This window comes from Pagrus major, chromosome 7 (assembly GCF_040436345.1).
Source record: "Pagrus major chromosome 7, Pma_NU_1.0".
NCBI classification, from domain to species: domain Eukaryota; kingdom Metazoa; phylum Chordata; class Actinopteri; order Spariformes; family Sparidae; genus Pagrus; species Pagrus major.
Genome location: NC_133221.1, coordinates 26,086,560 through 26,111,240, shown reverse-complemented (window position 1 = coordinate 26,111,240; position 24,681 = coordinate 26,086,560). Strand labels below are relative to the sequence as shown.

The 24,681-nt window shown below is 44.1% G+C and overlaps 1 protein-coding gene across 1 annotated transcript in view; it reads right to left on the bottom strand.

Moving 5' to 3' along the window:
* The window catches only part of LOC141000258 (agrin-like), a 173,448-nt gene that overhangs the window by 4,097 nt on the left and 144,670 nt on the right, over positions 1-24,681 (bottom strand). Inside the window, exons 24-34 of the mRNA XM_073470933.1 lie at positions 24,021-24,236; positions 22,126-22,355; positions 20,447-20,581; positions 17,104-17,194; positions 16,386-16,550; positions 16,126-16,237; positions 12,061-12,177; positions 9,796-9,979; positions 8,861-8,948; positions 4,075-4,299; positions 2,456-2,559 (exon numbers count right to left, since the gene is read on the bottom strand). Coding sequence (XP_073327034.1) covers positions 2,456-2,559; positions 4,075-4,299; positions 8,861-8,948; positions 9,796-9,979; positions 12,061-12,177; positions 16,126-16,237; positions 16,386-16,550; positions 17,104-17,194; positions 20,447-20,581; positions 22,126-22,355; positions 24,021-24,236 — 1,667 coding nt within the window. The remainder of the gene's footprint in view (positions 1-2,455; positions 2,560-4,074; positions 4,300-8,860; positions 8,949-9,795; positions 9,980-12,060; positions 12,178-16,125; positions 16,238-16,385; positions 16,551-17,103; positions 17,195-20,446; positions 20,582-22,125; positions 22,356-24,020; positions 24,237-24,681) is intronic.

Here is a 24,681-nt window from a genome sequence, read left to right as displayed (position 1 = left end):
ACTTTGAGCCGCAAGCTTCTGTTTATCAAGTTGGATACCAGTGCTAGTTACTCACTTCTTCTGGATTGGCTGCAAATCAAATCACTTTAATAAATGCTGAAAGGCCAAATCATCCAACTTGAAACTACTTTCTATGGAAGAAACAGTCCCTTAACAAACTGCTGACAGCATGTTCAGGGACTTTCTGAATGTGCTGTTAATTTTATTCACTTTTCTTGAACACAAATACCATTCACCTTCATTGTACTGTAGTAAGTAGGAGGTGAAAAGTGCAGATCTAGATATGAGATGTACCAATACCATTTTTTTCCTTCCCGATACGATCCGATACCTGAACTTCATGTATTAGATGATAATGAGTACTGATCCGATACCTACAGAAGGCCTAAATGGTCATGGGTCAAACATATTGTTTTGCTGAAATCACAAGTTATTTATGTCATTATCACTGAACAAGTGTTGTTTTCTTGAGATAACAAGTTCATTTTCTCGAGATCTCGAGAAAACAAACTTCAACTTCATCACGGGAAAACAACATTTGTCATTCCACGATATCGACATAAGTGCCTTGTGATCTTGAGAAAAACAAATAAAATAGAACTTGTTATCACGGGAAAACAAAGAAAATAATACGTTCGACCCTCGACTGTTTAGGGCTTCCATAGATACCAGTGCAAAACCAATACACATATATTATTATTTTTAACTTTAATCTTCTAACCCTGTATGGATGTCATGTTATGGACATGCCTGAAGTTACACAAGTCGCTTGCTCTTTATAGACATTGGCTACTTATGCAGTATAACATCTGTTAAGCTGCATACAGCTATACAGGACACTGCTTGGAAGTAGTAGAGTCTAATATCCAAATTATGTGTTATCGCATAATAATCCTAATTACTGCATTTTAGGCAGATTCTGAGGCATTTCCGATAGGAGTATCGGTATCGGAACAACCACAAGACTTAAGAGAAAAAACTTTTATTTTTTGGGCAAAATGAACCTTTAAAGCACTTGTGAACTGGATGTAAAGTGTTTTATCCATCAGTGACAGAACATTTAAAAATAGACATTTCTTAATATCATGGATTTGTACTTCAAAGCAAATGTTCCCCCCTTGTACTTTTCATTTCACTTTAACTTTACTCCACTTTTTCTTCTATATCAAATCATCCTACCCCTTCTTTTTTTTAAACTAAGTCTCATGAAGTCCTTTTGTGGAGACTTGATGACCTAATTGCTGGTTGTGTGGCTGGCTCCTTTTTCCTTTTGATGGTGTTTTGAGCTACTCTTTTGAGCCAGCACACCCAAAGTACTCATTAGTGTCTTTCTCAATAAAATCAGCGTGAAACGACTTTATTCAGAATTCTGGGAGAGAGAGGCTGACCCTAGTTTATGATGTTTTACCTGGCTGCCTCCCCCGCTCTCTCTCTCTCTCTCTCCTCCGTCTCTGTTATCTACACTGTCAGAATCCTCCAGCATCCTCTGTCGTTCTTCCCTTCATGTTAATCCAACGCCTCCCCCCCTTACATTCCCCATCTCTCCTTCTCTTCCCTGTTTTCTCTTTTTTAATCTGTCGGGCTGAGAGTTCATATCCCTGTCGAGCTCTTTACATCCCCTGTCCCTGTCCCCTTTAATCGGATTGCGCGCCTCCGAATCGGGGATCGACAGGGCTAATTTCATGCAAGTTACAGATGAATTAATGATGAACAGTGAAAAGGGGATTTAAAAAGAAGAGGGACTCTCGATGGGAGGGCTGTGTGCGGATTATGTATTCTTGCTGCGGGGCTCGCTCAGCACCTGTTCCAGAGCACTGCCTCCCTGTGTGTGTGTACATGTGTGTGTATGTTTGTATACTTGTACCCGAGTACCCCAGGGCACCTCTACACACAGCGTGTCTCTTAAATGTCACTCGTGCTGCTTCTCCTCTCAAACCGGCCTCTTTGCCGCCTGGCGCTGTGCATTTTAAAGAACAGTCTGACTTTATTTCGCTGCCCGTCTTCAGTGTTATACCCTCAGAATATTCAATTCCACCATTCCATGTGTGTTCTTTCAAACGAGAATTTTCCAGGCCAAGTTCAGGCCAAAATTGAACTGGAGGTAGATAGTGGGCCGACTTTGGTCATTTTCAATTCAGGAGAGCAGACAACTTCTGAATTCGTCAGATAGCTTTTCATTTCTCTACTCAATACCTGAATAGGCCTGGACATTTTTTTTTTATTTGTGCCCAAACTGCAATTTTTTTCCCCCTGCCAGAGACTTTGCTTATCCTATGCAATGCCAATGAATTCATTGCTCATTTTTCTGGCAGCCTTCTACAGAGGCCAGGATGAAAAAGTACTACAGAATTACAAGCACTCCCCTGGCTTGATGTATGGCATTTGTAGACACGTTTTCAAGTCTGAATGCTGGATGACATTTTATTATCTTTTTTTTAAATGTGTGGGCACCTACCCAACCAGAGCGCTCCGTCTGTGTCCAGCTGCGTTGCTGCCAAAGGCGATGACCCTGTTACCGCTGCCTCATTGCCAACCTGTAGAGAGCCGTCTCTAAGTGCTCTGAGGAGGAGAAAGGAGAAGAGAGAGATGCGGTTGGAAGTCGGGGTTGATGCATGCAAGTCATACTGAAAAGCTGTAAATAGCAGTTTCATTTAATCTGAAGCATCAAGACTCCATTGCTCCACTGCCAGCACACTAAGCACTCACATAACTGCCTTTGCCAAGCAGTGTTCTAAATGCGCCTGTCTACCAGCTAACAGATGCCGTAAGAGCACCATTTATTATAGGTGGCTCCGCGCTACGCATTAGCACACACTTAAGAATTGTGACGACGGGGCTAATTTGATGCCACTAAAGTGAGTTTCCAACGGAGGGAGTGTCATTAAAGGCAAGCCGCAAACACAGATAGCTATGTAACTATGTGAGCTCTGTGCCACATGCTGCGCTTTACACCATCATCAACATCCAAATTATGTCATCTTCCAGAAAACTCTCTGTAAGCCCGGGATGAGATTTGGCCAAATCCCCGTTTAGAAACGGATGCGGCGGCTTTTCGAGGATCGATTATTTTTGCCCTACATGATGAAACCGATCTAATTATCCCCCATACTTCCATTCACTGCCATGTTGAAAGCAAATGTTCGGCAGCGATAAAGCACAGATCACGTGGAAGGTCTTAAGTGGGTCGTTTTCAAAGTTCAGGCAGTTAATTTGTTTCTAATGAAGGAATCCATTAATGTGACATCAGCTGCGTGGCAGTGTTTTTTTTCTCCATCTGGAATGATTATCCATCTAGCAGAATAAAACCTGAGTCTAATTTATGGCTTATTTGTTTATGTGGTTAGTGCAGACACATGCTTTAGGTGTGCAAGTATATACAAAATGTCTACAAGACCGAATAACCAGTCAGCAAAAGGTAGCAAGGTTGGCACCAAAAACTTACTGTGGTAATTTGAGTTAAATCATATTAATATTCACTACTGTCATCTGACATAAGAGCATGATCTAAAGGACCTGTCTTGACAAGAGGGTCCCCCCCTGCTGAAATATAGTTTTTCCCGTCTTCATTATTTCAGCTGCTTCTGTACTTGCATATTGCATATTCCTAAATTATGTTGTGTGAATTCCTGGTCTTTCATTTTATCTAATTTTATTCCATTTTCATTTTCTTTTTCATTGTGTTGCATGTAAACAGTGCACATGCTAAAAAAAGATACTGTTAAGAGTTTCTACTTACAGTATTTAATTAATGTATTTCCTGGACACATTTTCCATAATGTGCCAAAATGTGTTGGGATGTCGCCACATGTTCTTCCTTTTTGAACATCCAGTAATGTGTCTAAGCAATTCGATGTGCGATGCCTCATACTCATGCATGACCAGGCATGAAAGTAACCTTAATCTGAAACTAATCAGAGTCGTCCCAGTGCAAGGGATCACCGTGCAGCAGAGAATTCATGCAAGAGATCACACAGTTTGCAGCAACACAAATACAATATGGATTAAGTCTAATCCTGGTCTAACTGTAGAGGCTTTCACTCCTCATCCCCAGATACCTGTCATCTCCCATCTTACCTGCTGGCTTTGATGCGTATCCAGCGGTTGGTGTCGACGCGCACAGAGGAGCGCAGCACCACGGGCTTGGAGCCCAGGTCGTATGTCATCTGGACGTGTCCGTCCACGATGGCCAGGGCGATGTAGTCAGAGCGCTCCACACCCTTCCCGCTCCACAGCACCAGGCCCTGGGTCGCCTCCGTCCGGATGCTCAGCTCAAATTTATTCACCAGCAGAGCCTTCTCACTAGGAGAACAGAAAATACATTTGTTAGCTTTTGGCCCAATTCATCAAAAAGAGTTCCAATCTTTGACGTAGCTGACGCAGCTCAGTTGTATATGTAAAGTAAAGGGACCTCTGCTGTTCTCCAGGGTACATTACCCATAATTCAAGCCTTTACATGTGGTGCTGTGTGTTGTGTCGCCAGACAGCTTTGTAGCTAGTGTTCTGCAGCCTCACACTAACAGAGTTACAGTGAATATTAAGGATGCAGACTGAGTTTAGGAGTAGCAGGGGGCTGTTTTGCTATTAGCTTTCCTACATCCTACTGAGCCTGAGCGGCGTTGCTGCTCAGTGCTTCCTGTGTTGCTCTGAGTGTGTGTGAGTGTGTGTTTTTCAGGCAGCTGTTTGATCTCCAGTCTCTTGACTGCTACAGCTGCGGGGGTGATTTGGATGCAGAGACTAGGCGACTTCCAGCAATCCTTAAGAGGCACTGTACGTCACTGTCACCGATGTGTGAGACGAATACACACTGCGATGTGCCTCTGCTGTATGTGTGCGCACACAAACACCACCATACATTCAGTCCTCCATAGGAACACCCTTCCTCTGTTCTTTGTGGGTCCAGCAGGCATCCAGAGAATCAAACTTTTAATTTGGGTGTGTGGGTGCGACTGTGTGTGCACGTCATCTGCAAACATCTGTGCAAATGTCTGCACATCTGCCAAGCGGATCTACTTCTACCTTCTTCAAAGGGTATTTCAACACAAAGACAAAGACAAGGTGAGGACACATACGACAGAGAACCAATGACACATGGATAAAAAGACACAAGAGCAGCACAAAGCTGGAGACAAAGATTAGACAAGACAGACAACAAGACAAAGGAGTCAGCACAGCAGGCAGAGAGGCTCATGGGAGTACAAACAGGACAGGAAATGGGAGGGGAGAAAGAGAAACTGGCACCTTCTCACTTCTTACGCTGTAAGAAGTAGTTTCTCTGAGTATTTTCTTTTCAATAATGAGCAACAGTGAAAAGAGCAGCTGGTACAGAAGCAATGATGGATGATATTTAACTTTGAAGTTTATTGAATGCTGGCCCAAAGTAAGGCAACTCTGACAGCTCAGGCCAACGATCACGCCGGTTCACCTCAGCGGCAGTGGGAAAAGAATCCAGAATCAAATTTGATTTCCTCCTTCAAAAATATGCTTAGGTTAGAGAGTTTGACCCCCTTCATTAACTGAACCCGCTGAGGTAAACAGGAACAAAAAAAAGTATGATTTAAGAGCACCATTGCTTTTTTCCCTTTCAGAGAGAGAGGAAAAAAAATGCACAAATACAGCTCAGTGAACCCTCTCCTGGCAAACCCTCAAAGAGCTTACAGGGCCCAATAAATCTCCATCGGACCGGCTTGTCAGTGATAAGGTCAAGGTTATTAAAAGTGCTGAATATATCATGAATAAAACAACGCTGGCGCGCTGCGTTCTAAATCTCATATACACCACCGACTTGAGAGATTTCTCGAGTGCTGCTGTTTCTTTTTGTAAATGGAGGGATTTTATCTACTCATTACGTGTATTTAAATTCTCAGAAGGCTCCTCCGGGTGCTGTCCTCCATTTAAACTCCAGGTGGCAGTAGTGGTTAGAATAATAAAAAGCCATCAGGGAGGACAGCTACTGCAAAGAGGCTGCAGCTCAGGCTGGTTTTATCACAGCTCTGAACTTCAGAATTAATTGAAGCATAAGCAGAGGCTCTTTGTGTTTCGTATTGGTAACTCTATCTCACTAATGGAAACAATGTTGTCCCTGCGGAGGAGGGTTTAGCCCTGTGAGAGGTCAGGGAGGGGTTTGTCTAAAGAGAAGGGGAGGGATGAGGAAGCGAGGAGAGGCGAGTGTACAGCACCAAAGTCTAAAAGCTTTTGAGAGACTCACCTCTGGTCAGATGGGTTTTCCAGAGACTCAGGACTTAAGGGAGCAGGGGGAGAGAGTCAACGGCATGCAGTGTAAGCGCAAGAGGCCAGAAGGAAAGAAGGAAGAAGGGGAAGGAGGGGAGGAAGGAAGGGGGTTGTGAGTCCGCTGGGTGACTCACAGAGGTCTGGTTTAGACCTGGAGCTGCAAAAAGCATAACTTATCCGCTCTACTACAATATCGACCCTGTCAACAGTCGATAACAACAGATGTGTGATCATAGGAAGTGTGTAGCTTAGCCCTGATCACACCACAACCATTAAAGGAGGTTCTCAAGGGAAGTAGTCAAGATGGAAGGCTAATGCAGCAAAATGCCCTGGGATGAAGCATTTTTTTTTTTGAGAATCAAGATTAAGTACATTCATAGTCAGTGTCCACACCAGTTCAAAGGCTGCTGTAAGTCAAGTGTCCAATTATTGAACAACTTCTTTATATTTATGAGGGCTGCACGCCACGGTGCAGCGGCAATTATCTTCTGTCAAGAGATGGAAGCGATGAATTTTAAAAAAATGGGCAATTGCCAAAAAATGGGGTCAAGCACCACACCAGTCGAGAGCGGCGGAGAGATATGATTTGTCACTGAAATAATGGGCTTTGAGCTAAAATCAACCTGTGGTTTCACATACGGGCGGAGAGGTGAAGGAGGGGCGATCAAAGGGTGCTGTAAATAGTAACAGGAACATTAACCCAAGGTGAGCGCTTGACATTTTGGCCTCGCCCGGCTCTTAACAGCCTCTCGAGAAATGTATTCATTTCTTTCACAAAATCAAATCATGCTGAATTGATCGGCACGCCTCCGGAGTGCCGCGCCAGGGCTCTGGTTTGCTTAGATTCACGCTCACTGTGGCTCTTAGTAAATGTGACATCCATTAAACTTTTGACAGTCTGGCTCCAAGGACCACTGTCCTCTCCTGCTAAGTGAGATTGATGCCCATGGCTACACACTGCAGAGAGATCTCAATTGGAGGTCTAATCTACAAAGGGAGACAAATCTGTGATTAACATGTCACTGCCTCTCGGTACGGCCGACTCCGTAATTATTCACAATTACAGTTAGAGATCTGGCAAAAACGAAATGACAGAAGCCCTGGCGTGGATTGGAACTCTGGGCTGAATCCAGTCGGCTTAATTTGAGCTGAATTCTGCATCGCCGCTTTGTGGGATTTTTTAAAAGGAGGTTACTTACCGAGCTAATGAGCGGGAAGAAAAACCCCTTAATAACTAAGTCATGACCGCGGGTTTTCCCAGGCAGAAACTCTACAGGCACCAGAAACTAGGTTAAGGGGTGTTTAATGTATCCTCTTCTTGCAGGTTTCAACGGGTCTCATTCATTTCCCATATAACAGATAATGCCATTCAGCGTAAAGTGCAAGGCAATTCATTTTGTTTATGAACGAGTTACAACCATGCATAAAATATTGCACATTCTTGGTACAGCAATTCATTTTCTCTGGGGGGGTTGAGCACAATGCTTCTCATGCACACATTCATGCTTCCATTTTTGGACTGGAAAATAAAAAAAGAAGGATCTTATGACGCTGCGAGATGTGTTTAAAATAATGAAATCTGTCAAATTAAATCAGGGATGTGGAGCTTGGAATAGAAATTTGACTTTGACGCTGAGGATGATTTCTGTGAGGAAATTATGACAGCAAACTGAATGTGCTTTAATCTCTTCATTTGGGTTAACTATCAAAGATGGCTTTTTCTGGTTGCTGTTAGTTGGGCTTGATTGGAAGCTGGGCGAACACCCAGTCATAAAGTCTACTTACTCTGGGATCTCATTGGTCAGTTGGCTTGAGTGAGAAGGAAAGACAGTGAAGGACATTCATATGAGACAAGACATGTGCGGACAAAGACAAGGGCGGTCAGACTGAAGGACGGGACTACTGGACAGAAGAGCAAACACACGCACACACACGTATACGACAGAGTTCTCCAGCCAGTTGTTTGTGAGTTGTGTGTCTGTGCGAGCGTGACGATCTGACTGTGGCCCGGCTTTCACACTTTGGAGTGTTTGTGTGAAGAGCTGCGAGACTAAGATATAGAGCCGTATGCTTGATGTCTTTTCAGGTTTGTCACGTAAACATTTTTGTTTGTGCCAACCTGGAGGCACAATCTTGCCAACCTTGTAGATGGATGGGAGAGTAAAAACATCTCATCGGCTGCCTAAAGGAACAGGATTTCCACCATTTTACACTTGCGTCATCAGCTTATTTCCCTTTCAAGGGTGTAACATTTTTGAATACCGAGGAACAATCATTCACACATTCAAAATAATGATAAAATGTTTAATCATGCGTGAGTTCTGTCCAGTGTGTGTTAAGTAGTGGACCACAGAACGGACTGAGCGTGCTCAAGGCAACACTCTCATTGTTAAGCGTCTCGCTAATTAGTAAAATCCTGTCAGGACTGCCATGGATGGAGGGGACGAGCTATTAGCCAAGCGCCTAGTTCACCCTGAAGCCCGAGCACTGATGATATCATCACCAGTGTCATAACGGCTTACCAAGGGAGGAGATGGATAGACAGAGGGGTTATTTGGCTAATAGCTTTTTACAATGGAGATGTTGGATGAAGCTGAATAGATGTGGATGTTCCCCTTGTCCTCTTCCTTACCTCTTTGTAACGGCATTGTGGTACTCGATGAATGTCCGCCCGTCAAAGGCGATGGCCTCGGTCTCTCCGGCAGACTTCTCATAGATGGCTGTGACAGAAGGGGGGGGGGGGGGAAGAGGATTGTTCAGGGGATGAGATCACACCAATCAATAAGAGAGAGAGGGTTCAGTTATCGGAGCTGAAGGCAATGGAGTGTGAGCAAATGGGGCAGGGAAAGAGTGCGGGTGCATTTGTAGTTTTAATTAACGTGAAAGGGACAGCCGGCCACACGCACAAGGTTAATGGCGAAGGCAGTGACTGAGTATGTAAGACAGATCGAGGCAGTATGAGTGTACATCTCGCAGAGTGACAGGGAGATGATGAAAGGGATGTGCAACTCTTGAAAAGAGCATTTCATGAATATTCAGTCGACACGTTTCATCATTTTCATAACTGCTGCTTTAGTTTGAAATCAATACATAATAACCGTGACATAAAAGAGACATCACTTGTCTAGTATCAACATCGTTACCTTGCCTACACGGAACACAATTGAAACAAAGGTCTTATAAGCAGATTATAAATGAGACTAGGAGTTCATCTACGAGTGACGCAAGCCAAGAACAAGCTGCGTTACATAAAGTGTCACTGATTTCAGTCCCACTCACACTACACTTTAAAGCAGCCAAAATGCTGCCATGTTTCTTTTTAGAGTAAAACCAAATAATGCTGGATGAGGAAACAGAACAATTTCTACAGTTACAATGACTCACTGCAGTTTTACACTGCCATAATAAGCTGATCTCAAGCCAGCAAGTATTGCTACCCACAGGTTTACATGTAGACCAATCGTACTCATACTAACAAATATATTTAGGGTAACATATGGGTTTCAGCATCAAGATGGTGATGTAATTTGGCTGTGAGGACAGAAAATGACGGCCAGAGATACTCACTGTTCTGACAGTGTCCCCCTGAGAAACCACTGAGGCAAACACACTCGTAGGTGTCCAGCTGGGGGTTGCAGCGACCGCCGTTGTGGCAGGGCTCCTGGGAACATGGGTGGTCCTGGAACATGGCTACATTGCTAGAGCGCATGGCGTTCTCTTCTCTGAGGATGGGGGTACCCATCAGAATAATCTGGGAGCAGGAGACACAGGGTTAAAGGGACACACCAAGGATTTCTCACATATATTACACAATGAAGGTCAGCTTACTGGTCATGTCATAACAACAGTTGTTTCATGTCTTCTGTGGTTATGGACAAGTTTCTGACTGTCTGAGAAAATAACCCTGATGATGACGTCAGGGTTGTCTCACCTTCAGCTTGGAGACCACACGTGTAGGTGTTTACTAGGCAGTGTGGGTGCAACAGAAATGTCATTGGTTGCACAGGAAATGTAGTATCCAAACTTTTTGATGAATAAAAAAGGACTGAAAGTTGGAGTAACTTGGACTCTGCATCTGATTCTGACTTTTGAACTTGTCTCTTGTGACCCAACATTATTACATTATATTATTCAAAACCACGCGAGTACCCTTTTAAATACAATAAAAAACTTCTTTTCATATAATCAGGAACTCACTGTTACAGCAACATTATGTTCCAACTAACTGAGCCCTGCCCACATCAAAATACTGAGAAAAGGCAGGACAAAAACTGTTAAATAATCCAAAATGTTCTGTGTCTGTTGGGAGAAAATGTTTATGGATGTTTGCTCTCGGCTAGTTTATTCACAGTAAGAAGCTGATCGAGAAAATATGTCTTCAGAGCCATTTATTGATGGCATAATGCAAGCTATATAGAGCTCATTTTGAATGCCTAGTTACAAAATACAGGCTGGATTTTTCCATCATGTTTTCATCCGACTTTAGAGGGAAACCACACCCACTTCCATATGACGAAAGCCCCAACACCTGTGTAACTAAGGAAACCATGCTCACCCAGGTCCTACGAATCATGACAGCTGCAATAGCTCGAAAAAACTGCTATATAGAGAAGTGAATTTGAAACATTTACTGTTATAAGATCATGCTGATGTTATGACATCACAGAGTCAAAAATTTGCATAATTTATGCCTAGCGGCTCGTTTGGCACGTCAGAATTGATTTTAGCGCAGCTGCCGTGTTGCCGTTAGCAGTGCTGGGTCAGGCATGTGTGAGCTAACCAATCAGAGCAGACTGGGTATTTGGGAGGGGCGGGGTTGTGATTTCATCCAAAGTAAGCTTTTGGATGAACCCGTCTACAAGCTTAAGTATAATATCATAAATAACTTCTTCGAACCTATTTTCATCGACCTGTTTATGTAGTACTCTGTGTAATACTAATTGTTTTTCAGCTTTCCTTGGAGGGCTACCTTTATGATTCTTATCTCGCTTTTAAACTGCTTTTGCCGTCACATTTATCTGATTTAATTTTTCTCTCTTTAGCAAAGAGCACTTGAAGATTATCATCTGTCACCGCTCTTGGTTGTTGTCCAAAGGAAAGCATTGAGTTATGGGGCTTTGTGCTCTCTGCTGAATGATCATTAAACCTAATTATCACAACACATCAGAAGCGCAAACAACTGTTTACAATGACACAAATTCTTCTGATATGTGCTTCCTCTCGGTATGAATTCCACATGGTTACCACACAGGAAAATCTGTCATGAGTTGGATGTTGATACAACACACATGTTAAACAGGGACATCAAACTGAGAGTACATCCCATCTTCCTCATAATTAACTATTCCCTACAGGCCCAGTAAGACAAACGCCACATTTAGCTTTTGATTTGCTCGAAACTGTCAAGGGAAAGTTTGCAGAGGAGAACTAATGACAAGTTTGCACAAACAGTAACATCCTGCCTTTGTTCTACTGGGTTATTTTTGGCACTCAGAGATGAGCTTTTTGCTGGAAAGTCGAAGAAAAAAAGAAACTGGAAAGCTGTCAGGGAAAGATCTGAGAGTAGCGAAAGGGAGGGACTTCAAAAATGTGCATTCTATTATTAGTGCACGCTAATCCAAATGAGCAGAGTCACTGCCCGTCACAGCGTGAGCTTATAATGGAAAATCACTAATACGGGGGTCTGTAGTATGAAAGCTGGACAGCTAATAACTTAGGGGTTGGATTTTCTACGAAGGCACAAGAGCCCTGATTCATTAAAATAAAATGTATACATCCGTAGGATCCAATGACACAATATCCTTCAACAAACAGAGGCTTGTAAACATTTACCTTCTGGATTGTTCCTTTGAAGCCCTCCGTGAGTGCAGCGGCTCTTGCCAGTCGGCTGTAGTCGGGAGCTCCGCCAACAAAAAGAGACTCTTTGAGGTTAAGGTCTACGTGCATGTTCTGATGAGACAGGACACAAAGAGGTATCAACGGGTGAGCTGGAACTGTGCAAACTAAAGAAAACGTCCAATTTAATCTTTGCAGTCTGCAGTTTTATCTCAGAGGCTTTCTGTTCAGGACTTAGTGGTTTACAGTTTTACTTTGGTGAGCTATGTGCTTGTGTCCAGGGAGCACGATATAAGTTGTATCCTTATAAAGAGTGAGATTAATAAACCACATTTGCAGACATGTCACATTCGTATAGATTGTCCCATTAAAAAGAAAGGATTTACCCATATTGTGGCTGGCAGAGGCTTTAAACTGCACTTCCTTGCCTTCTCTCCACGTCAATACACTTGATACATTACAACATAATTGATTTCTATGTCTCTCAGAGAGAGTGGTCAATTATCCTCTATCTTGGAGACATAAAAAGAGACTACAAAGGGAAATCAGGAGCAGGCTGGACTTGAGATATGGACGGTTCTTTACAGACATCTCTAATGAATGGCTGATCATAAGCACCGACCTTTCAAACAGTTGAGTGTGGAGACACATTAATTGCAATTCATTTGCGCAGCAGACGGCTATGAAATTCGATTCTTTCCACCAAACCTTTGGGACAATTGCTTTGCATTAGCAAGGTGCCGCTTCCTCCTTTTGCAGGGAAGAGCCTGCCCACTTCAGAAGGAGGGAATTAATGATCTTTATTTTATGTAGAGCAGTAATTGCCAGAGGGGTAAAGTGGAGTTAATTGCTGGAAAAATGATGGAAGGGGCCAAATAAACAGGCTTTGTGCAGGCAAGCTGGCACCGGCTATGCTTTTATTTAGGATGGGATTTGGAGTGCAAGAGGCAGCCGTGCTTGGCTGAAGCCCGGGGCTGTGTCACTGCACCTTGAGCCGCTTCCAACAGCGACGGGGCGGGGACCTTGGCCAAAGCTGGTGGACCCAGCTGTGGCTGGTGCCTTTGGGCTCAAACAAAAGTTGTTACCAACTGCAGGGCAGAGTTGGCCACCTCAGGCTCTTTATGTACACCTTACTGCTCGGTAACACTCACTATCTCTGCAGGTGACTGACACTGAACCTGTTCCCTTGGACTTTTTGATCTTGTTTGAGATGTCACTCCTCCTTAATGTGGTACTCACTGTACCTGTGCAAGGTTACTTTCCTATGACTCTACGATTGCATGCAATGAAGCGGTGCGTCATGTTCTGTTTCAAACAGGTAATAATCTGCACCTGGTGAGAGAGGACAGCTGGTTCTGTGGAGTGATTCTCGCTCGGTGAGTGTTGTAATGGGGTGAGCGAGTGGGTGAAAGAGTGAGCGACTTTGTGATATTATGGCGGATTGTTCCCGTTGCAGAAAAGAAGTGAGAGCAGATGACAAAAGAACAGCCCGGCTTGGCTTGGCACCTCACCGTCTCCTCCGGTATACTTCCTACCCTTCGCTCGCCTCCCCTGCCTTCGCTCTCGCTTCTCGACAGCCACGCGGCACTGGCGTGATATCCCCGCCTACGCCGGCCTAATGAAGACGTTTCTTTGTTGCTAAAAACAATGGCCGTCACAAAGATGACTGTGTCTTCTCCTTCTTCCCACCCTCTTCCGCCCCCACAGCAGATGGGCCGAGGTGAAAGCCAAACCGTGTTCTTTAAGAGCGTCTCTACTTCGGTGCTGTGTGTGTGTGCATGTATGGGAATATGAAATGGCAAAGTTTTTCTACAGAACTGGCACCTTTAAAGCTGCCCGCAGCTCTGCAGAAGTACCTTCTTTTGCTTTTTTTCATTCCTGTGCTGTTGTTGCATGGAGAGATGGGGGTGAGAGGACGTAGTGAACGACTCAAATGAAATATGGGCTTAGGTGTGACTGGGACTTGTCTCATTACCTTGCGTGATTTCTTATTTCCAGACAGCACATCATAGAGAAGAAAAGAAAATAGGGAGGAAGAGAGTTATTAGGGGAAGACTAGTAAGTGTCTGTGCACAGAGAGGCATGCAGAGCTAGGCGAGTGCAGAAGCTCCACGAAACACACACACACACACACACTCTTACGCACACACACATTCACACTGGGCACATCTGTAAGAGCATTAAACATAGCTGCAGTGTAGCACAGACAAGTGAGGTAAGTATATCAAAGGAGACATATTATGCTTTTTCGTTTTTTCTGAAACACCTCGTCAGTAAAGCCTGTAATTCTGTGACTTTGTGACATCACATTATGGCACCGTGTCTTGCATTTGCATAATTTATGCCAAGCGGCTAGTTTGGCACGTAATAATTGATTTAGCACAGCTGCTCTGCTTGTTAGCGTTGCTGGGTCAGGCGTGTGTGAGCTGACCAATCAGAGCACACTGAGTTTTCAGGAAGGGGGGCCAGGAAGAGTCAGGAGCTCAAATAGAGCGTTTTAGACAGTATTAGAGAACTGATTGTGTTTTTCGAACATTAATGCATGTAAACCCATTCTAGTAGTAAGTCAAAACTAAATTGTGAACCTGAAAATGAGCATAATGTGTCTCCTGTAAATAAGAACATACGGAATGTGAAGAGCCCACTTTTTTTCACATGCACCTTAGCATTATACACTGTACATACACACACAACCCACAAAGCTGTGCACGTGTGTTTACACTGGATGCAAATGAGGCAGCAGGTCTAAGAAGGGCATGCACGAAGCAGCTGGTGCCACTAAGAAAAGATGAAAGGAAAAAAAAACTCCATGGAAGAGGGACGGTGAGTTGTGCCACTTAACTCAACCTCATTTACAGACTGCTGCCATTCACTGAGATTTTTATTCCTCCTATCTGTACCTGTGTGCTGTTCAAAGTATGTACTCCATCATGCTGGCGGCCCGAGCCCTCTTTGATATGTTGAACACTCCCAGCATGCACTTTGTATCCACACATGTGCCTGTGTGTGACCACCTTTGATATGATATGTGCTTCTCTGAGCAAAAGCCTCCCAACACCCCCCCTTAGTTCTTACAGCAGGAGCAGGGGGGACAATTAGCTGAGAGCCATACTGGATGCTTCTCTCTGCATTGAGCTCCATAACTAGTCTCAGCTCATCCCTTAGCGTTCTCCCCTCCCCAACCATCTTCGCTCTTCCCTTGCTCTCCTCCTTTTAATAAGATTTTCTGCCTGTGTTGCTGGAGTAAAACACAATTACCATATGGACGATGGGAGGCGGTGGGGGAAGGACAGAGCAGCGAGAGAGAGAAAAAAAAAAAGCGGAGGAGAGCATCGCGTCTTAGTGGAAGATGATGGAGTTGACAGAGTGCATGTTCATAATCACAAATTACACTGTTTAATATAATTGGATGACTTACAGGCTTATCAAACTATTAGATCGCCTTCATTTGGAAGCATGTACCTGCTTTATTGGTCTAGACGCGGGGCTGAGGAGTTTCATTACGCTCCTCTCGCTGCTGCTATCTGCTTTATCTGCCTCCACCTCCCCAGACACCACCTCAAAGGCTGAATTTATAAAATTGACTGTATACCAGCAGTAAAAGCTGCTTTTCGCTTTCTGTATGCAACACCAAGTTTTTATCTCCAGTGTGTCAGTAAGCTGAAAAGCAGAGGTTTTTTTTTTACAAGACTTCCAAAATTAAGACAACCTGTCAAACTGGCCCTCTACATCTGGAGCTCTCCCTCTTACCTTGACGTATGTCGAGAGATAGCGCCGTATTTCCAGCAAATCAAGCCCGGCAGAGGCAGCTGGTGTGAACCAGTGTGGATAACCTCAGCAAAGGGGGAAGGTTTGCTGATTCAACTGTGCCTGAAGTGGCGAGTTGAACCGTCACGACAAAGGCGAAAGGGAGCACGGAGGCTCGAGGTTGTGGCGATGACATGATCAAACAAATACAGTATATACGGCACAAGCAAGGCTAAGCATAGTAAAGGCTTATCAGTCCTGCATGCCAAAAGCAAGGTAACCATTAGCAGCAGCTTGGTAGTTGCCCTTTCTTACCGGTGCCTCCCCTCGGACGGGGTCCTTCTTGTTCACCATGATCTCTCCTTTGCGGTTGGAGCGCTCCAGGTTGATGGTGTTCCACACGTTCAGCTGGATTGGTTCCTTACTCCTAAAATTACACACTTAGGTGAGTCATATACAATATATTATACCTGCAGCCTGTCACCCCAATTAATCTTTTACATGTCTTGTCTTTATAGAGTTGTTTTTTCCCCCCATTGTGTACGTTAAACCCTCTCTTAGACGACGATGCTGACCTGATGGTAGCGGGTCCCTTCCCCAGGTCGTAGCGGAACTCCAGGATGCCGTTATTGAGCGACAGAGAGATGAAGTCTCCTTTTCCGTCAGATTTTTGCCCGTTGTAGAAGATCAAACCGTTGGAGTCGTTGGCCATGAGAATCACTGTCATGCTGAGCTTTTGGCTGCAGACATACGCAAGAGTCAGGGATAACTGTGCGCATGATCAAAAGAGTCTTGTTTGCTTGTTTTGGTGCACTGGTGCTCTCTTTTATATGGAAATTAGTGAGAGATACGAAAAAAATGACCAACAGAGTGTGAATAAATAGCAGTTTTAACATGTTGATGTAATGTGGTGCAGAGATATCTACAGAAGTTAGCATGCTAACCAGCTAGCCCCGACCCGCTCTGCTCCAAAGCTTCTGATCTAGTGGTGTAAAAACACTGACACTCCCCTGGTCCTGGGGCTCCCAGTCCAAACCGCTAGCTGCACAACTATATGAGCTAACCAGGGCAGCGACATAAGCAGCAGTAAGCAGTAACTCTGGTGATATGCTGCTCCCTGTTCATTTAGAGTGTGTAATTTGGAAGGCAAATTCTTACACATTGTATTGTTACTTCAGCTCATGCTTAAATGAGGCAGCTCTGCCCGAGGCACGGAACAAACTACATGATATCACGTGTTCAGTAATACACAGTCTTAGCCGTGTGGGTTTCATGCGGACACATGGGACTTACCGCAGGTCGTGACCGTAGAGATGGAGCCCCTTTAGCTCCACGTGAGAGTCCCCGTTGAACAGCGGCATGTAAGCCCCTCTCCTCTCAGCCACTGGAAAAAACAAAGAGACTATACTCATCCTCAGGTATCGTTTTTTGTTGCTGACAGAATTGAAAATCCGGGGATTGTCAGTGTATCTTTGAGGAACCTGTCAGCGTTATGGAAAGAGATGGATTTGTGTTTTCATAGCCTTTAAGACTTTCTCTTGACAGAAATTCAAACAAAAAAATTCAAAAACCCTTATGTCAGACTGATTACACAGCCCGCCACAGTATGACAAAGAACCTTTGGAGACATGTAGAGTTTAACACCACAGCCGGGACCCATGAAATAATGCAGCCATTGTATTTTTGGCAGGCCTTTTTACAAATTCATGTCTTTGCGATGGGTCTGCGTCTGGCTGTCCCGTTTCTGGCTGTCTGGAGTGATTAGGACAGGCACCGTGCCATCCTTCTAACAAGTGGCTTGACATTAAAAATCACTCAAGTGTCACCCGGGGGTATGTGTTTATGGTGCTGTTTGCAGAAACTAACATCATTCAGATGGATATGCAATACTAGACGCTCATGTACAGGCATACACACACGCACACAAGACACATACCTATGTAGCAGGCAAGAAAGCTTTTATTCGTAATTGGCTGGGATTAGCTGAGTCGAGTCGGGATGGGGAAGGCAGACGGAGATGAGAAAGCTAATTAGCTATTGTGCAGAAGACTGCTAATGATGATGGCAAGCACCATGGAGGAGAGGGAAAAATAGTCTTGCACACACAATAAGTATACGTGCACTAAACTGAACTCTAATAGAGCAACAGAGCTGCTCAGATAGTAGTTTCTAGTAGTGGAGGGGTTTTTTCTCTATTTCACCCTGTGTTCAAAATGAAAGCACCCTGATCAATAAGTCACCAGAGGTCCGGCCAGTGGAGAGAGTTGGGTGACCAGGGAAACCCACGAGACGAGTCGAGCTCGACGTCCATGAAAAGTTGGTCAAGTTGAACTTTTTACAATTATCCTGCGAAATAAACGCCACAGAGGCGATACTTAGGGAGCTGTTGCATCCAGCACTGAGGTAAGCTCCGAGGTAATTTTGTTTATATTGTAGTAATGCTACCTAATTAGTACTTGCAATAAAAACCCATCAAAACAATATAAAATCAGGAAAGGCAATAGCAAAGCAGCTAAAAACACACAAAACAAAACTTTGTAGCTGCACTCAGAGCCCCCGGTCGCACCTCCAATCAATCAGCTCCTCAACAGAAATGCTTCCAGTGTGAATCACAGACACACTGTCTGTCTCTCACACACACGTTAGTTGGTCCGTGGCTTAATTTAGTTAAGGTGCTGAATGTAAAACATTGCTTGAAATTTAAACTCCTCCCTGCGGTTATATTTTCAAGGACTGGCTGAGTTCAAGTGATCCTGCTTTCATCACTAAATTGTAATGATTTACACTATCACAGGGCAGAAGCACATAGAGAAGGAGGCCATTCAATACTATTGGAACACCCTTGAGAAAAGCCCTTGATGGTGGGTATTATAGCAGCGAGCTGCACTGACGAACCCTGGCAGAAATGAAATGGAAACCATAGCTCAACTGAACATGCGTGCACAGTACGTTACACACACTTAATACGATGACTAATTCACCTTCAGGGTTCTGATGAGTGGGCTCTGAGCTACCTGTCTTTTTAACTGTTCTCGGCACAGCCCTGAGAGAGTACGTCCGCCTGACTGCCGCCTTATCTGTGAGCTCCTGTCTGGGGCTGACACTCTGGCTGACTGACGCTCCCATAAATCACTGCGGGCAGGGAGGACTGATGCGATTAGTCATCTCATTGATTCCTGTGAAAAAAATAGCCTTTTGGGATGGGAGACGCTGCGGCTCACACAGCATTGATTTTAGTTCACCTCAATTTATTTCAATCACCTGTGAACTGGGACTTGGATGGAGGCTATCCCCATCTGGATTTTTCTAAATTCCCAAGGGTTTCTCTTTTGTTGGGAACATGCATGATAGTGTGTGTGTTCTCTGTCATTCACAGTTACAGAAGTCAATTCTGCAAACATTCATGACAACATCTAAAAAGCCAGGGAGGAGGAAAAACCACGGGGAGACTTCAGGATGTGGCATCGCCGAAAGTGCTAATGATGAACTTCAAAAGCAGCTGAGTCGTGCTCTGGTCTTTTCCCCAGCCGTGGCCCGGTTCTGCCGTGTGCAGCTCAGTAGCAACAACAATGTTTGAACACAACACCTGTGGGCGGATAGGCAGCAAGGGAGGCAGTGGGGGAAGAATGCGGCTTCGCTGCCGCTTACCCGCTAACAAGCGCAGCCGAGTCGATGTGGCGAATGGCCCGACGGGGCCAATCATCTACCTCAGTTCTGCAACCCACCCTGCCACCCTGAAGGCTCAACCCCCTCCTTCCTGTCTCTCTGTGTTTGATCTCCCTTTTTGATTCAGGATGGATGGAAATGTCACAGAGCGGAAAGAAAAAACACAGAAAGAGGGAAACCAGACCAAAACACTGGTCTTTCTTGATAAGCACTGGAGAGAAAAACTGGGCTATAAATATATGGCGTTAAAGGGTAAGTCCACCAATTTTACATAATAACGTGTGTTTACAGGTCTTGGGGAGTACTACTGCATATGTCAGAAAATAGTATAAAGCCTTTTGTGGCTCTAGAAGAAGCTGCATGTAATCTCATAAATTGTCTCCAGTGATGTCACTCAGTGGCTGCATCATAGGTAATGTAGGCACCAGGTTTTGAAAAGCAGTCCACTGGTCTGCATTACACTCCTATCACAATGTTAGACTCATTATGGACAGTTTATACACAAATTATCAAAATCCAAACAGCAGAACCAGAATCGCCTTTTTTTTATTCCAACACACACGACACCAACACTTTTCTTTTCAAAACCTGCCTACATTATCCACAATTCTCTGAAGTTTGTTTCGTCTTTACCGATGTCCTCTTTAATGATCTGTGATTGATGCTTATTCATAAAAAAGCATGACTAAAATTTCTCTCAAAAGTCGACAACTCTTGTAACAGCGTTGGATTTTCTCATCATTTCTGGGTTCATTTTTGTTTCTCTGCGTGATGTACAGCAGTAACAGGTCATCAATATCCATTCCTAACCTGGATCACGCAGCCAGTACTTGGCGCCCCCTGTTCACAGAGCGTTTTGGTTCATCAGTGTGGATGCTCACATCATTATCATTACAGCTATCATTATAGTGATGGTTCATGGTGTGGACTGCCCCTTTACACCATGATATACAGTGTTTAGTCACATTACCTTTCTCGCAGTGTCTCCCTTCACGTCCCGTTGGACACTCGCATTTGTAGCCTCCCTCGGGGAGCGCCTGGCACTGAGAGGATGGATGGCACCTGTTAGGCTCGCATGGATCATGGACATCAGCACAAGTTGGACCTACGCACACACACACATGCACGTTAACAATGGGAAAACCACCAACAATTTCAACTGCTTTCTCTTTTGTTCCATGTGAGAGGAGGGGGAGACACAAAAGAAGGGGAGAGAAGCGGGGTATGAGGATTTCCTCTGTAATGGAGGTCATTTTCTAATAGGATTTGGAAATATTACACGTCCAGATTAAACAGTGGAGAGCTTCCCCCGCCACGCGGCCGTGTTTCTGGGCCAACGCCGACTGTGGGAAAGGCTCGGGAGCGTCTGGTGGATGATGGTTTTGCCCTCTGCCACAGCCCATCTGAATTCACCCGTCATTACTTTAGCAGTCAGAGCCTGTGGTGAGGAGAGCGCTTTAATGAACCCCATCCCCGCTGAGCTCACAGGGCTCCCCCGTTTTTCCTCACTCATGCTTTTGAAAGCCAGCTTATATCCTCCTCTCTTACTTCTGCCCTACCACCGCTCTTTTTTTTTCTTCACATCCTCTCCTATCTTCTTAACTCTAATACTCTCTCACCTCTCTCATTCATCAGGCTGTCCTGACATGTTCTCATCTCCCCCTCACTCCACCCATTTACTTTATCTCTCTTGTTTTCCTGTGATCCTTCCCTCCCTTCGAGGCCGGTAGTCTTGGCCGGTTTCTAAATTGACATGATGACAAAATTAACTTGAATGTGAGTCTGCAGGCTATGGTCCAATTCTCATCAACACCATTCATTTTGCACCATGTTGCCAACACAAATTTGATCACAGCGATGATTCTTCGGAGTGAAAGGGTTATCTTCGCTTCTTCTCCGGCTTTCAATAACAACAAAACATAAAAGCACCTCTTATACAAACGGCCATTATAATGTAATGTGATGCTTTATTGATCCGCAGCTTAAATTCAAGGAAAAGGGCTCTTAAAAGTTGTCTGAAAGGTGGTTTCCCTAACCGCCGAGCTGCCCCCGCTTGAGTATAAAATCCTTTACTATTCGAGCGTAAACGTTAACTCTGACAATTAATTTGATTCTGGTGTGAAACTTTCAGCAGTCGGCTGCGGTACAACCAGCGAGGGGCACACTTGGCTAGGCCCTGATGGTGTCTGCTCTTAACTATATTCTCTCTGAGTTGCTTGTTAGTTGGCATCTGCTGAAGGGAGAGAAAAAGAGAAGGAACGGATGTGTGAGAAGAGATAGGCCAAAGGCCGTTCACTGAGCATTTGGTGGACGTTTTCATGTTTTCTGCGCCGTGTCAACATTTAATCTCTCGTTACTGTGTTGGACACAGATTTGATGGTGTTGGTGTTTACAAAATGACTTCCAGCACTCCTGCAAGGGGCATGAGTTACACTGTCAAATTAGGCTGTCAAGCTTACTTAGGATTTTCGGGTAAGTCATGACCACAGTGAATCCCAGAAGAGAAGGCAAAGTAGAGCTATTTTAACAAGGTGTTAGAAAGTTCGCACAAGAATTTACATATTTTCTACTTAAAGCTGAATAAACTTCTTAAAATGTCCAGGAATCCCCGTGTGACCACTAAGAACGCTGCTTTGGTTGCCATCTTACCCCAGAATCCTTTGCTGCACTTGCAGTGGAACATCTCTGCCTCCTTGACCTGGCACGCAGCACCGTTTTTGCAGGGATTTGGCTGGCAGGGGTTGTTGCCGCATTCACCCACACCGCTGCCGTACAGGCTGTCACCACCACTCTCCTGCAGGTTGAGCACACGGTTGTTGACGTCCAGCATGCGGATGCAGCCAACCAGACCCGTGGCCACCGCTGTCCTTTCCCTCACACTGAAGTAAAAAAAGGGAAGGGGAGGAATGTAATGTTAAAAGAGCCTGCAGTTACAATTATTACACTACCAACCCTCAGTTAATAACACAGAGCTGAGAGTAAAGAACATGCTCTATCCTGCATACCGTATGATATCATTTGAGTCTTATTCAGTTTCTTTCCAGTTGTTGATTGACTTCAAATCCTTACTGTTTTCTAAGATTGTTCAACAGTTCTTATCAAAATCTGCTTAATTATGGAGCAACCAATGTTTTACTGACAGTATACTGACATGACTCTCAAGTACAGTCCTACAATATAAGACCAAGGGGTGATCCAAAATCATACAAAGGGCAAAGTTTATACAATAATAATAACATTTTTGAATTATTTATTAAAATTATTTCAATTTTGTTCATTTATTACAATCAAAGCTAAGAGAGCTTGTGAAATGTAGCAAAGTCGCTGCTGACATATATCTCCCAGCTGAGACTCGCCTCTTACAGTACGAAAGTGACAGGATGGGCAAGGTGTCTGCAACACAGTACAAAACCAGTGTTGATGTAATGTCAGCCCTGTTGTTTCTTCACATTCTGTTGATAATGTTAGTTCTTTTTTTGTTGTTGGTGATATCTTACAAATTGTTCTCTTAACAATGAAGTGCAAAAACAACTGCCTCTTAAATTCTGAAAAAGGTGATGATATGATTATTTTCAGTGTCAAAGGGGCGCTGTGAAAGAATTTCAGTTGAAAACATTCAAAAAAAAAAAAAAAAAAGAAAAAAGAGAAAGAGAGAAGAGAGAATGTAAATAGTTAGTATTTTATGTATTGTGTTTTAGAGATATCTACGCAAGTTAGCATGCTAACCAGCTAGCCCCGGCCCATCCCGGTCCAAACCTCAAGTGCTAGCAGTGTAAACACGAGCAGGACTTGGTCCCTGAGCTCCCTGTCCGAACCACTAGCTGCACGGCTAACTGAGCTAACTAGCTAACAGCAGCTACAGTTAGCAGGAGTTAGCAGGTACTCTGGTGATATGCTGCCCCAATTTGTTTTGAGTATGAATTTGACAGGTGTCCAAATCTTACATATCGCACCTTTAAAGTGACTGTATCTTATTACAAACGAGAGATCAACATGTTGAAAAAGATGTTTGGTTGGCTTTCGCTTTGCTGTTTGTTTGCAAAGTCCTTTAGCCAACTAATAAAGGAGATCCAGAAAGTCTGGATTATCAGCTGGGCAACCCAGACCCTCAGTGGGCCTTGGATGGTCCATATTCAATGGGTCAGTTGTTGTAACTTAATTAACTGAAAATGTATTCGGGAACATGCACTTTTAGAGCACAATATCAACTGGAAAGATAAAAGCTTTACGGTGGGTTCTGCCTGTGTCAAAATGTACATGGTACACATCATTAAATACATCTCTGTTTTGCTAGACTACTACAAAATTTTAGCAGTACAGCTAATTTTTACCCTACAGCCTTAATCTGGCCATGGAAGTTGGATGTACTGTAGATAAAAATATCAGAATTGGTCAGCAAAATAAACAAAAATGGGAAACTGGATTCAAGAGCTGAAATCAAAATTAAAAGCCGTAGACTGAAAGGTTTAATTTGAAGGATTTTGATTAACTTCCTGGATGTTTTCATCACATTGTGTAACTGTACAGTAGATGAGAGGTCTTACTCCGCCTTCATATCCTCGGTCACTCCCCCAATGAACAGGTGAGTGTCCAGGTTGAGGCCGTCTGTGCCGCGTGGACTCTCGCCCTCGATGTGCGGCTCGTTGTCCACGCTGAGCAGGGCGTTGCGCCGGTTGCGAGTCACCACCAGCTGATGCCAGCGGCCCTGATTGACCTGTACTTTGCTAACCAGTGTGCCCGTTCCTGAACCTGTGTTGAACCTGAGAAGAGAAGATACAAACGTGTTACACTCAGTCAGTCCACCTTACACCTGTGTCACACTTCATAATAATTGACTTGAGGAGGTTGCTTCCCACTTTTTCTTTGTTCTTTATCGAGCAGCGCCTAATGACTGGAAGAAATGTGCTCACATTGCTCAACAAGACAGAGAAGGATGATGGAGAGATGATACTAACTCCTCATTTGGGATCCAAACTACAGTATGTGACTGGAATGAGGCAGTTACTCACTTAAATAATGTTTTTCACACCCTCTTTTTAATTAAACATTTTATCTAATGAGGTTTTGTTGAGAGAAAGGCCATATCATCACAGAAAAGAGCTGCTGTGTATGTGCACCCACACATGTGGTAGCATTAGCACAACCTGAGAGCAATTATCTGCCACAAATAATTAGTTCGTCTCCCCACGTCTTGGATTTGCAGAG